A 12273-nucleotide genomic window follows, 5' to 3' on the forward strand; every position below is an offset into this window, starting at 1 on the left:
TACTTCCGGTAAACTCACATGAGTTGCTTTCTTAACTAGGCAACATTGCTTCTTATGCTCCAAGAGGGATGATGATGCGGAAGGATGATCGGGCAGACGTTTTAGTTAAGCTCTATCTGTCTCTCAGGACTCGATCGAGTCATTCTTGTGTGTACTTGTCATTCGTAATGGTTTTAATAACTCTTTCTTGCTTTCGTCACTTGTCATTCAGGTACTAGTATCTGTAAATCAACTCCACTCTTTCTTGTACCTGGCACTAGTAAATTTGTATCTCGGTTCATGGCATGTTAAAACGACTCTATCGGCTTATAGTCATTCCTGGCACTCGGCGCATGTCTTTGATCAACACCGGTTCCGTCACTCGTATCTGGTTGAACCAGTACTTCCTTTCTGCCATTCTTAGGGACCACCCACTCCCGTTCCTTGGTTGTTGGTGTATTGGCTCTTTGGTTTAGTTCCCGGTCAAAGCCGTGAAAGCAAGATAGGGTGAACACATATGTATCGTAATATGGGTATGAGTATAGTATATGTACAAACAGGTAAGTATTTTCAAGATTCACCTATAGATATGATCAAAAGTTACATATTGACCAAAATACCCCCAGTAAGGGTACACAACTCAACTTATACATCTAGTGGTCATTATATACTTATATGTTGTTAATGGAAACCATTGGAGGCCAAACAAATGGACGTTAGGGATGTACGAACCCGACCAAAACTGATTGAAACCACATAAGAGTATTCGGTTTTTCGGTTCCTTGAATTTCCATTTTTCGGTTTCAGTTTCGAGTCGTTTCGGCCTTGATACAAAATTGATCTCATTCCCCTACAAAGGAAATTAAACATAGAACCGAACCGGAACCGAAACCAATTGGAACCACATAGGGATATTTGGTTCGATTCTCCGTTTCTTGAATTTCCATTTTTTATTTTTGGTTTTTTTGATTCCGGTCCAGTTCTAGTTTCGGAACCACTCTGATGTAATGCCGGTGTCAGATAGACATAAGTGAACGAAATCTCTCATATTGAATGTCACAATGGGTAACATAAGAATGTGGTACTAGTTTTTCCCGTTAAAATTCACTCTAATAACGTAACCATAACCTAAAATTTGGTTATTGGTCTATAGAGTAAGGTCAAAAGTTAAAGGGAAATCTATAGAAAAGTCACAAACTTTTGGGAAAATTTTCAAAAAAATTATAAATTATTTTTTTTTTAACAGAAAAGTCTTATTATTTTGAGAAAATTACATAATCTATCATTTGCTATCCAAATATAAAAAATGACTTTTTCGTTAATTTTGGCAAAATGTTAAATAATCAGGATTTTTTTTTTTAAAAATAATTTTTAAGACTTTATAAAAAAAATTCTAAAATAATGGAACTTTTCTATGTTAATCCCAAATTTAAATGAATTGAAAACGGTTATTATTTGTTGTCATGCATAATGCATTAACCATTTTATTTATTGTAAATTTATTTTCTAAAATTTCACGTTTATAAGCAAAGCCGCTACAGGATCCAACGGGTCTGCATGCCACATTGCCGCACAACGACGGTTCCGTCGCTCAACATTACACACAACCACCGTCCTCGGCAGTCTATCTATCTTCTTTTTCTCTAACTCTCTAGAATCAAATGAAAATGGAGGAGCAAGATGGAAACAATTGAACGATTCATCTAAATGTAAATATAAAAGGATACAAAATAATTGAACAACTTTGTGCAAGAGGTAATCATCTCTAATCTCGTCTATAATCGTCTCCCCTGGCCATTCGCATGCGGGAACGCTTATTTCTTTCCTGGATCTTCATCTATCCCCGGTAATCGTCCTACTTTGTTATTGTTACGTACAATGCCTCATATATCTCTTTCTTTTTATCACGAATTAATTCCGTTACGTAATTTTTGAATTTAAGGATTATTTAGGTTTTATTTTTCAAAATCAAATTATGAGTGCCCTTTTTCAAAATCTCTATAGTTGTCTGCATTGCTGTAGTGTGTTCTACAATGTATACAAATGTATTTCTCCTATTAGTTTTTGCGAGGAAACAATATGTACATGCACCGATTTCAGAAATAAAGTAACAGAGATTAATCCAAACCGATTTCTTCAGGATTCTCTTTTTCGTAGAAAACTTAAGGGAAGATCGGGAGCGTGACAACATTTTTTTTAAACAGGAACTCTATCTCCAATAAATCTTCCTTTTTCCCCTTGCATTTTCTATCTAAAGGATATTGATTTAGCATAACTTGGTGGGTTTTCATCATTTGTGTATTTTTATTAGTCTGAATCAGGACATTTTCAAGGGTATCGAATGTTTTCAGCATATTAAGATTGTTAAATATCATGACTCTGGTGGTTGAGAAATAGGAGTGAAAGCATCTTCATGCATAATGAATTGCAATCTTCAGTTTCTCCAAAGTGTTTTTTATTTGTTTCTATTATAGCACCACAGATACTAGCAGAGTTTCAATTGATCTAAAATTATACTTTTCTTTAACTTTTTACACGTAAAAAATATTTAATTTCTTCTTGTAATATTAACCCGACTAATTAACAAACTACATCAACGATTTCTGGTTATTCTAATGAAAAGATAGGCAAACCTAAGCTCTAGATAATTTATTTCTTCTTCTCATTTTTAAGTGGTAGAGTTGCTTGATCGTATCTGCAATGGATACCCCTAAAACTCCCTTAAGTGGGATTAAAAAAGATCTTCAAGGAAGATTGCAGTGTTACAAGCAAGATTGGGTCAGGGCTTTAGATTCAGGCGCAAGGTATATATAATTATATATCATTTAGCTATAAATTATAACCTGTATTGAAAAGTTAACTATTTAGTTCACTGTTACTAATAATCATATATATATTTATTTTAGAATATTAGCTCCAACAGCATACATCTTCTTTGCCTCCACCCTTCCAGTGATTGCATTCGGTGAGCAGCTGAATAAAGAGACAGGTACAGATAGATACAATATATATGTGTTGTTAACAAATCATTATGCTTATTTGGCTTAAGAAGTTATATGTTTTGAGGACAGATGATACCTTGAGTGCAGTGGAAACTCTGACATCTACTGCTATATGTGGAGTTATTCATGCAATATTCGGTGGACAACCTCTTTTGATTTTAGGCGTTGCTGAACCTACTGTTATAATGTACAATTACTTGTATGCTTTTGCTAAAGAAAGACCAGAATTGGGGAAGAAACTGTTTCTCGCTTGGGCTGGATGGTATTATAGAACCTTCTAGAAATGCCTCAAGTATAATTATCATGTGTTCATCTTATTCTTTCCTATCAAACATATGATAATAAATATACATATTCTTCTTGTTTTTAGGGTTTGTGTCTGGACTGCTGTGATGTTGTGTGTTCTTGCTATACTCAATGCTTGCACACTCATCACAAGATTCACAAGGGTTGCTGGTGAACTTTTTGGCATGTTGATTTCAGTGCTCTTTATGCAAGAAGCTATCAAGGTATATGCAGATGCACTTGTTAATGTTTTGACTAATATATATGTTATTTTTTATCCATAAATGTTGGATAATTTGTTTTAGGGAGTTATTAGTGAGTTCCATGTACCAAAAGGAGAAAATGAAAGAATAGAGGAGTACCAATTTCATTGGCTATATACAAACGGGTTGCTTGCAATTATTTTGGCATTTGGTACCCTCATGACTTCCATCAAGAGTAGAGGTGCCAGGGCTTGGCCTTATGGTGTAGGTAATTGAAAAAGTCATGTAATTTTTTTATTTTTTATTTTTTACATGCATTTACTTTTTCATTTTAATATGTTTTATATTTTTTTTGGTAAGGATAGGGTGGATACGTGGTCTTATAGCAGACTATGGGGTTCCTCTAATGGTGTTAGTGTGGACTGCAATATCTTATATCAAACCTAGAGATGTTCCTCCTGGTGTTCCTAGACGCCTTTTTTGTCCCCTTCCTTGGGAACCTGGATCTTTGTCCCATTGGACAGTCATTAAGGTAATTTTTTTAACTTTTATTGCTATTATTATAACAAGTACATCTATTATTGGTAAAGAAATGTAAATATGTTGCTATTATCATATTATGGGTTGTATATTAATATCATCATTAAAAAATTGAAGTATGTTGCTATTATGGGTGAGGAAATGAAGGTAGATTGTACCTTTCTATTAGAAAGTAAAGATTAATGTTATTTCAGGATATGGTGAAGGTTCCAGCAGTTCATATTTTCACTGCTATAATACCAGCACTGATGATAGCAGCCTTGTACTTTTTTGACCATAGTGTTGCTGCACAAATGGCACAACAGAAAGAATTCAATCTCAAAAACCCTTCTGCTTACCATTATGACATATTGTTACTTGGATTCATGGTATTAAATACTAATACCCTTAATTAATGCCTTTTACCCTTTTCTCCATTTTATATATTATTATTATTTATATTTCAACAACCATTACATGTGTGAAATTAGACTTTGATTTGTGGTCTGGTTGGTGTCCCTCCATCAAACGGTGTCCTCCCACAATCACCCATGCACACAAGGAGTCTTGCAACTCTCGAGAGACAGGTAGGTTACCCATGCAATTATAAAACAACTTTTTTCAACAAATTATAAGTTTTTTTTTTCATTAATAATAAAATGTTGTACTTCATGGTTTGGTTTTTTCAGATTATGCAAAAGAAGATGGTAAAGTGTGCAAAGGAAGGCATGAAAATGGAAGCAAGCAGCTTAGAAATCTATGGAAAAATGCATGCTGCTTTTGTTCAAATGGATCCTCATCCACAAGTACTTTAGTTACAATTTTTAAATTTTCAAAAATTTTAAAATCACCTTATTTAAAAAATTTCCTCCATTACAGAGTCCTGCAGTGAAGGAGTTGGAAGACTTGAAGGAAGTTGTGCTGAATCAAGAAGATGGAGGCGAAAACAAGGTCAAATTCGACCCTGATAAACATATTGAAGATCACATACCAGTTCGTGTGAATGAGCAAAGACTAACAAATCTATTACAATCCCTGTTAGTGGGGTCCGCAGTCTTCGCTATGCCTGCAATACGGAAGATCCCTACCTCTGTTTTATGGGGATACTTCGCCTACATGTCAATCGATAGCCTTCCGGGAAACCAATTTTGGGAAAGACTATTGCTCCTTTTCATCCCTCCTGGACGCCGTTTCAAGTAAGTTCAAATTTTAAAAATATTTTTATAAATTTGATTTAATTTGCGACTTATTGTGTTGTGGTGTATTTGGGTCAGAGTTTACGAAGGGCCTCATGCTTCATATGTGGAATCGGTGCCATTTAAATACATAATGATGTTCACATTCCTCCAGCTTGTGTATTTCTTGATTTGTTATTTGATCACATGGATACCAATAGGTGGTATATTGTTTCCATTACCCTTCTTTTTTCTAATTCCAATAAGAGAACATCTTCTTCCCAAATTGTTCCCTCATCAACATCTTCAAGAACTAGACGCGTCTGCTTATGAAGAATATATCGGGCCCCACGCTAACAATGGCAGTCTTTCACGCAAGGTAAGAACTACGAACACCGCCGTTATCTTTTTCTGCAATTTGCATTTTTCTTTTTATGTTATTTTGGATGAAAAACTTAAGTAAATTATAATGGAATATAATTAGTTTTTGAAAGTTGGATAAGTATTTATTTGAAGGTGTTTGAACAGAGAATTGAAGGGTTTGATGAGGAACACTCGGATGATAGCGAATATGATTTGTCTTCCACGGAGATATTGGATGAAATGATTACTCACAGAGGCGAGTTGAAGCTAAGATCGAGCTTTAACGATAAACAGTTTCATGTTAGTAAATAATAATCTCTCATTTTTCTCTTTCTGTATCACAAAAATCCAAAAAAAAAGAAACTTAAAAATGGTGAAATTGTAAAGTCGTTTCAGGTTCACCATCCGGATAGCGACTCACAAGCCTAGAATGACATGATCAGTCGACTTACTTATGATTCATTGCTGGACAACTTGTTGTGATAAGTTGGCCTCATCTACAATGGAAAATGAAGTACACGTCATCCATGAAGCAAATTGCATGAGAGGGAAAATGAGAAAACAGGTTTTGACAAGAACGCAGAGACAACGAAGAAGGTGAAGGTTTTGGAAATGATAAGCATTCTACATATGTTAGAGCCTTTTTTTTTTAATTATTTTATCTCACGTTATTTTAGCTTTAAGGAAGGCAGGTGAAGTCGTCTTTGTCTAAACTAGAAGTTGTCTTTTTTATTGGATTAATTTTGATATATCCAAGTTGTTGATTATATATCCCACAATCCTATTTGGAAGAATTTACAAGGATAAAGAATTGTTAATCTAATTAAAGAACTATATATATATCATGTCATGTGTCAACCTAGAACTGAATTTACATAAACGAAAGGATCCCAATTAGAAGCATTGATTGCAACACTATTAGTGGAATATTGACTCAAACCACCACCATCCCAACCATACTCACACTGCACCACCGGTTGATCCGATGGCCAAATCCCGGTTCCAGTTAACTGGTTAGCCTCGGTTGAAAACACCGGCCACATGGAATCCATGAGACTAGACTCAAACAAGCCACTTGATTGGTTACTCGCCACCCATGGAATTTCACTAGACCATGGCTCCGTTGCTGGAGGTAGCGGCTCATAGCATGGTTGGATCAACCCGTCGTAGTGGTTAGGACTCGCGACCTCAATGGCATCACAAACACGATCTGGATCAGGCGGCAAAATATCAACCACCACCTTGCCTCCACCACACTTCACCGCCTGATCAGGCGGTGATGGTGGTGGTGGCGATGCTTTTCTCTTTCTTGTACTGTTAAAACACATCACATTAGTCGTTTTTGTATGTTTTGAGCTAAGCTTCGCCTTGAGCACGCCAAGAAGACCTTCATCGCCACCGTCTGAACTACACGCCTCCTCAAAAGAAAACGGCTCGGTGTCAAGTGACACACACGGAACATCGTTTGAATTCGGTAGCTCAAAATTGGTACGCGCGTTATCTCCACGTAAAGTTCGGGCAGCTTGGTCATACGCCCGGGCAGCGTCCTCGGCAGTGTCGAATGTCCCTAACCATAAACGGACCTTCTGTAACGAGTCCTTGATCTCCGCCACCCACCGCCCCGACGGCCGCTGTCGTACCCCTACGTATTTTGGGTGGCCCCTTGAGTTGGGCATCTTTCGTCTTCCCTTAGCACCACCGCTGACTGGCGGCACCGGTGATGTTGAGTTAGCCATGATCTGTGGTTGGGTCGTTGGAGTCTAGTTTTGTGATGAATCATGGGGTTGGGTTCTTATAGAAAATGGATCTTGAAGAATCTAGGGTTTTCGAAAATGGACAAACTGGAAGAAGTCAAGAAGATGGTGTTAAAGACTTGCAGGCCGTGGCTAAATGATAGCGAGATAGATTGCTATAATATAGTTAATGACACCACATAAGTGAGCAAACAATGTTCATGTCTCCTAAGAAGTTATCGATCTATGAACCAAAACAAAATAATAATATTTTTTAAGGGAACAAGAAGTTAAATAGATGAATGTTGGTTGATGAGTAATCCTATTTGGCTGATTTTCTTTGGATTTAGACTAAAAAACATTGTGATTGGTAGACGATAGACAACACCCATTTCGTTATTTTTCTTTGAGATATTGACTGATCGTCATATTTGATTTGTATATTTTGTTATTTATAGACATGTTTTTGGATTTTGCAAAGAGATATAGTCACAAAAACATAATTATTTATATATATATTTTTTATAAGCAAGAAAAAACTCTAATATAATTTTATTTTATGTTTAGAAAACCTTTATATTAATGGTTAAAATTTTAAAAAGGACAAAAATATGAATTTAAATAACGGGTCCACAACCTCCTGGTTGGATTACCCTTGGTCCACAATCTTTCAGTTGGAATGTCGCGGCCCACAACCTTTCGGTTGGTTTGCCCAATACATAACAGGTCCACAAGCTCCTGCTTGGATTACCCCCGACCCACAACCTTCCAGTTGGAATGCCCTGGCCGATAACCTTTCGGTTGGAATGCACCGGTCTGTTGACCTACATCACAAAGCAGTACAGTCTCAACCCCATCGTACCATGTCAACATATACATAACAAATAACATATATCCAGCAACAGATAATCATATAACCAGTTAACAGACTAACAGACAAATTTGGAAATCACTATTGTATAGCAACATCCTGTATACCAGGATACATAACTAAAGGGGGTGGTATTGGTGCATTCGACCCACAAGAACAGTGATAAACTCACCTCACAGTCTGAACGATAGTTGATAAGGTCTCGACTTCGAATCTCAACTTTACCCGTCACTTATCCATCAAAAGTTACCAATTCTCAAACACAATCCAAAATACCCTTAGGTCAAACTTAGTCAAAATCCTGGTCAAAGTCAACAGCCCATAATGTCAAATATCCATCCTCACGTCAAGACCAGACCTTGGTCACATCATGATACTCCACTCGGTCCAATTCCAACTCGACTTGACCCAACCTAGCCAACTCAGTCAAAGAAATCACCTGAGCTGACATCACGACATAAGCACCCACTCACGTCGTGAGCTCTAAGGATCTTAACAAAAAACGGCGGTTATTCAAATCACACGTTGTGAGATCTTATGTCTCATGTCGTGATCACCGTCTAAAGCTAAAAGTCACCATTTTAAGTCCTTATTCCTTTAATTCCTCGAATCCATCTCATCCAGAAGTTAAAAGGGACTCCTAAAGTCCATAAAAATGTTTCCTTTATGGCCATGTTTGCACCATGCATGACCCAACCCATTCTAGGTCAAAAGTGAAGAAATATGCTTCAAACTCTCATGCATGCCTCTTATACCTCACCAAATTCCAGATCTGAACAATATAATGGTCAAGGAACTCTTAGAATCTGTAACATCCCAAGTTCAGAAGCAAGAGTTCAGGGGTGTAAAGTGTAAATGGAAAAGTAGACTCGGCGAGTTGGAGCTTTAACTCGTCAAGTCGGAACGTGTGTTGGGCACGTGATACGTGACCTGACTCGCCGATTCGGCGGCTGGACTCGACGAGTCAGTGCTGGGAAGAGAAAACCCTAAATCTTAGGGTTTGCACCCTATTTAAAGGACCTTATATCCTCCCGTCAGCCTCCTTGTTACCCTTGAGAGTCAGTAAACCCTAAAAGCGTGTGAGCTTCCATTGTTGAAGAGATTCGAGCTTTGGAGGAGGAATATAGAGAAGGAAGCTTGTAAATCAAGAGGCTAGCATCAAGGAATTCGTGTAGATCCAGAATCTAATTCATTTTTGGGCACATTCTGGAGGTAACAAGTCGTTGCTTTGAGCTCTTTCCTTCTAGATCAATTCTTGGATGATGATGCGGGGCTATTGATATGTGCATAATTAGCTAATTATTTAACATATATTCTTGGTTATTTTTGGTTAGTCATGAGAATAATATGGAAAAAAGGTACTTAAAATGCTTTGAATTGTGTTTTCAGTCCAAAAGATATGCTTGGAGGCAAAAAGGAGAAAAGGGAAAGCAAGTGAAGGTTAAAGAATGGAAAGAGAGACTTACTCGACAGTAGGTCGGCATTACTCGGCGAGTACGCGATGAGATGCCAGGAGATATGTACGACTGCTGATCTAGAGACGGATAAGTATTGACCTACTCGGCGAGTTTATTCTGCTACTCGTCGAGTACCCTCTGTTTGAGGATATCTATAAAAGACGAATCCTTATTCCATAAGAAGGCATTCCTGGCGAGTTTTGAAGAGAGAGCTGCGACTAAAAGGTTCAGAAGGCGCTAAGGAACCCTAGGCTTCAAGAGTTGGAAGAATTCAAGCAATTAGGTTAATTCTACCACTTAGACTTAGGAATTAAACATGTTTGCTTTCATAAACTTTGTTTTTATGCTTGTTTCTACTGCAACTATGAGCTAAACTCGTTTTTGTTTCTGTTTGGGGAATACCAAAGAACTCCTATGGTTTAATTATTGATTCTTGTTTAATTGTCTATTGGTGATTTATTAAATTAAGTTTGTTAAAGAACCTTATGTATTAATCACTACTATTTTCTGTTAATTGGAAGGCAATTAGGTTGCATGAACATCACTTAATTGTTAACCTCATATGTCTATGTGAATGCTAAAATATATGCTTAGAATTAATGATTATGAAACTAAGATTAATAAGAAAATAGGAAGATTAATGTGTGAGCTTGTTTGAGAAACCATCAACAAGAGGTTAATTGAATTAATAACTTAATTGACCATTACAAATCTTATTTAATCCAAATAATTAATCTAGGGAATTAATTAGTTTAAACACTTGATCAACGCTTAAATTAGTTAATTGTCTAAGGGTTAGGAGTAATGAACATGAACCTAACTACTATCATTGGTAACCAATAGCAATTAATCTACCTTAACTTAAATAACCATAGGAGTGAATTGGTTGAACCTAAATAGAAACATCTTTATCAAATTTGGTGAATAGTTGTTGTTTTAGTTAATTAGTTAAATTTAGTTTGTTTAAGTTTCTAGTCTTGCAAAACTAGAGAAAAAACCATTTACTTTTATTATTTGTTTTAGTTAAAATTAGCTATTAGTTTAATTTCCGTTCCCTGAGTTCGATACCTTACTTATCAATCTATACCACTTAAAGACAGGTTCACTGCCTTTGTGTGCTCAAATTATTAATAAAAAGTAGGGATAAAACTAGTTGAATTTACACACATCAAGTTTTTGGCGCCGTTGCCGGGGAACGGTTCTAAATAATTAAGCTAATTCCTAATTTTTTCGATCCTTTGTGTGAGTTTACTTGCATAAAGTTCATTTATTGCAATTTAGTATCCAGTAATTAGGTTTTAGTATCTGTTTTAGTTAAGTTAAAACTTAAATTTTTTTTTTGAAATATCACTGATACTCGCCGAGTGCACTCGCACCTACTCGGCGAGTAGCAGTTTAACCAGCAATTTTTTTTTCTTTTACAATCTTTTTGTTCTTTTTACGTTTTTTTTTATTTGATTAATTTCAGGACTCTCATGACCAGAGGAGTAAACACACCACTGGTACCTCCGTTTGAAGATCCCGAATCCGAATTGAAAAGAAACAAAGGGAAGGACGTGGAGAGTTCAAGCACACCAAAGAAATCACCATTATCCAACTTGAAGACTGTTTTTGGGAAAAAGAAGAGCAGTAAATCAGGAGCTTCTAGCGCTTCCTTGACAATTGAGGAGCCAATCCAAGAAGATATTGGATACGAGATCGAGGAAGAAGAGGAGGCAACGTACGAACAAGAAACCGAATCGGAGGAAGAGTTAGCATTCACTATGGCTAACATTGATGAAATTCCCATGGGGGAATGGAAGAAGAGGATGCGCGACGACCATGGCCCGGGACTTGTGCAACCCGCAATTCCCGCAACTGCTACCTTCGAACTAAAAGGTCATATCCTAGCTGCGCTTAAGGAAATACCTTTCTATGGGAAAGATCATGAAGATGCCTACAAACATTTGGATGAAGTAAATGATGTTGCTGACTATTTCAACATTCCAAATGTAACCCGCGAAACTCAACTACTTCGGATGCTTCCGGTAACCTTCAAGGGTGTTGCTAAAGACCGGCTCAAATCACTTCCTCCCGGGTCAGTCACTACTTGGGCCAAAATGAAGGAAGAATTTATAGATCACTTTTGCCCACCATCCAAAATAGCCAAACTCAAGAAGGCCATTGCAAACTTTGAACAACAAGCTGGAGAATCTTTATATGAAGCATGGGAGAGGTACAAAAGTTTACTACGAAATTGCCCACACCATGATCTAAACAGCCAGCAAGAAGTTTCCATCTTTTATGATGGAGTTAATGTCACAACCCGGCAGTTGCTAGACTCACAAGGCCCACTTACAAAGAAGCCACCCCCGGTGATTAAAGAATCAATTGAAGAATTCTCTAAACACTCTAGAGAATACCACAACCCTAGGAATGATGTCACGAGGGGAGCCGCGTACGCTGCTACTGAAGATTTATCCGTGGTCATGGCCATGTTAAAAACCATGGATAGGAGAATGGACAAAATGGATCAAACTATCCATGCCATACGGGTGGGTTGTGAAAACTGCAATGGACCTCACCTCATTAGGGATTGTGATTTAGATGAGCACGGCAACAAAAAGGCACAAGTATGCTATTCGAGCGGTGACCGGTATGATGAAGACTGGCGAAAACAAAAGAAGGAGTGGCTGCCTTACGAAGA

General features: G+C 37.1%; 2 protein-coding genes and 1 non-coding gene across 3 annotated transcripts; 1 reads left to right on the plus strand and 2 right to left on the minus strand.

The window, feature by feature from the left end:
• The first annotated feature begins 1530 nt into the window (after positions 1-1530).
• Positions 1531-6322, plus strand: LOC145088152 (putative boron transporter 6). Its single transcript, XM_079026379.1, has 14 exons — positions 1531-1825; positions 2653-2783; positions 2886-2968; positions 3051-3243; positions 3352-3490; positions 3572-3737; positions 3835-4001; positions 4204-4377; positions 4480-4575; positions 4678-4794; positions 4868-5184; positions 5263-5542; positions 5692-5826; positions 5914-6322. The coding sequence occupies exons 2-14, from the start codon at positions 2680-2682 to the stop codon at positions 5953-5955; spliced, it is 2013 nt and encodes a 670-aa protein (XP_078882505.1). The 5' UTR covers positions 1531-1825; positions 2653-2679; the 3' UTR covers positions 5956-6322.
• Positions 6323-6349: 27 nt separating this feature from the next.
• Positions 6350-7405, minus strand: LOC145088161 (uncharacterized). The gene has a single exon (XM_079026389.1). It carries the CDS (start codon positions 7260-7262, stop codon positions 6381-6383), a length of 882 nt encoding a protein of 293 aa, XP_078882515.1. The 5' UTR covers positions 7263-7405; the 3' UTR covers positions 6350-6380.
• A 4329-nt stretch (positions 7406-11734) lies between these two features.
• LOC145080639 (small nucleolar RNA R71) lies at positions 11735-11841 on the minus strand. The gene has a single exon (XR_013695234.1). It is a non-coding gene; the product is annotated as a small nucleolar RNA R71 (small nucleolar RNA).
• Between the last annotated feature and the right edge of the window lie 432 nt (positions 11842-12273).

Source organism: Lactuca serriola, chromosome 1 (assembly GCF_051521515.1).
Source record: "Lactuca serriola cultivar US96UC23 chromosome 1, Lser_US96UC23_V15, whole genome shotgun sequence".
NCBI lineage: Eukaryota > Viridiplantae > Streptophyta > Magnoliopsida > Asterales > Asteraceae > Lactuca > Lactuca serriola.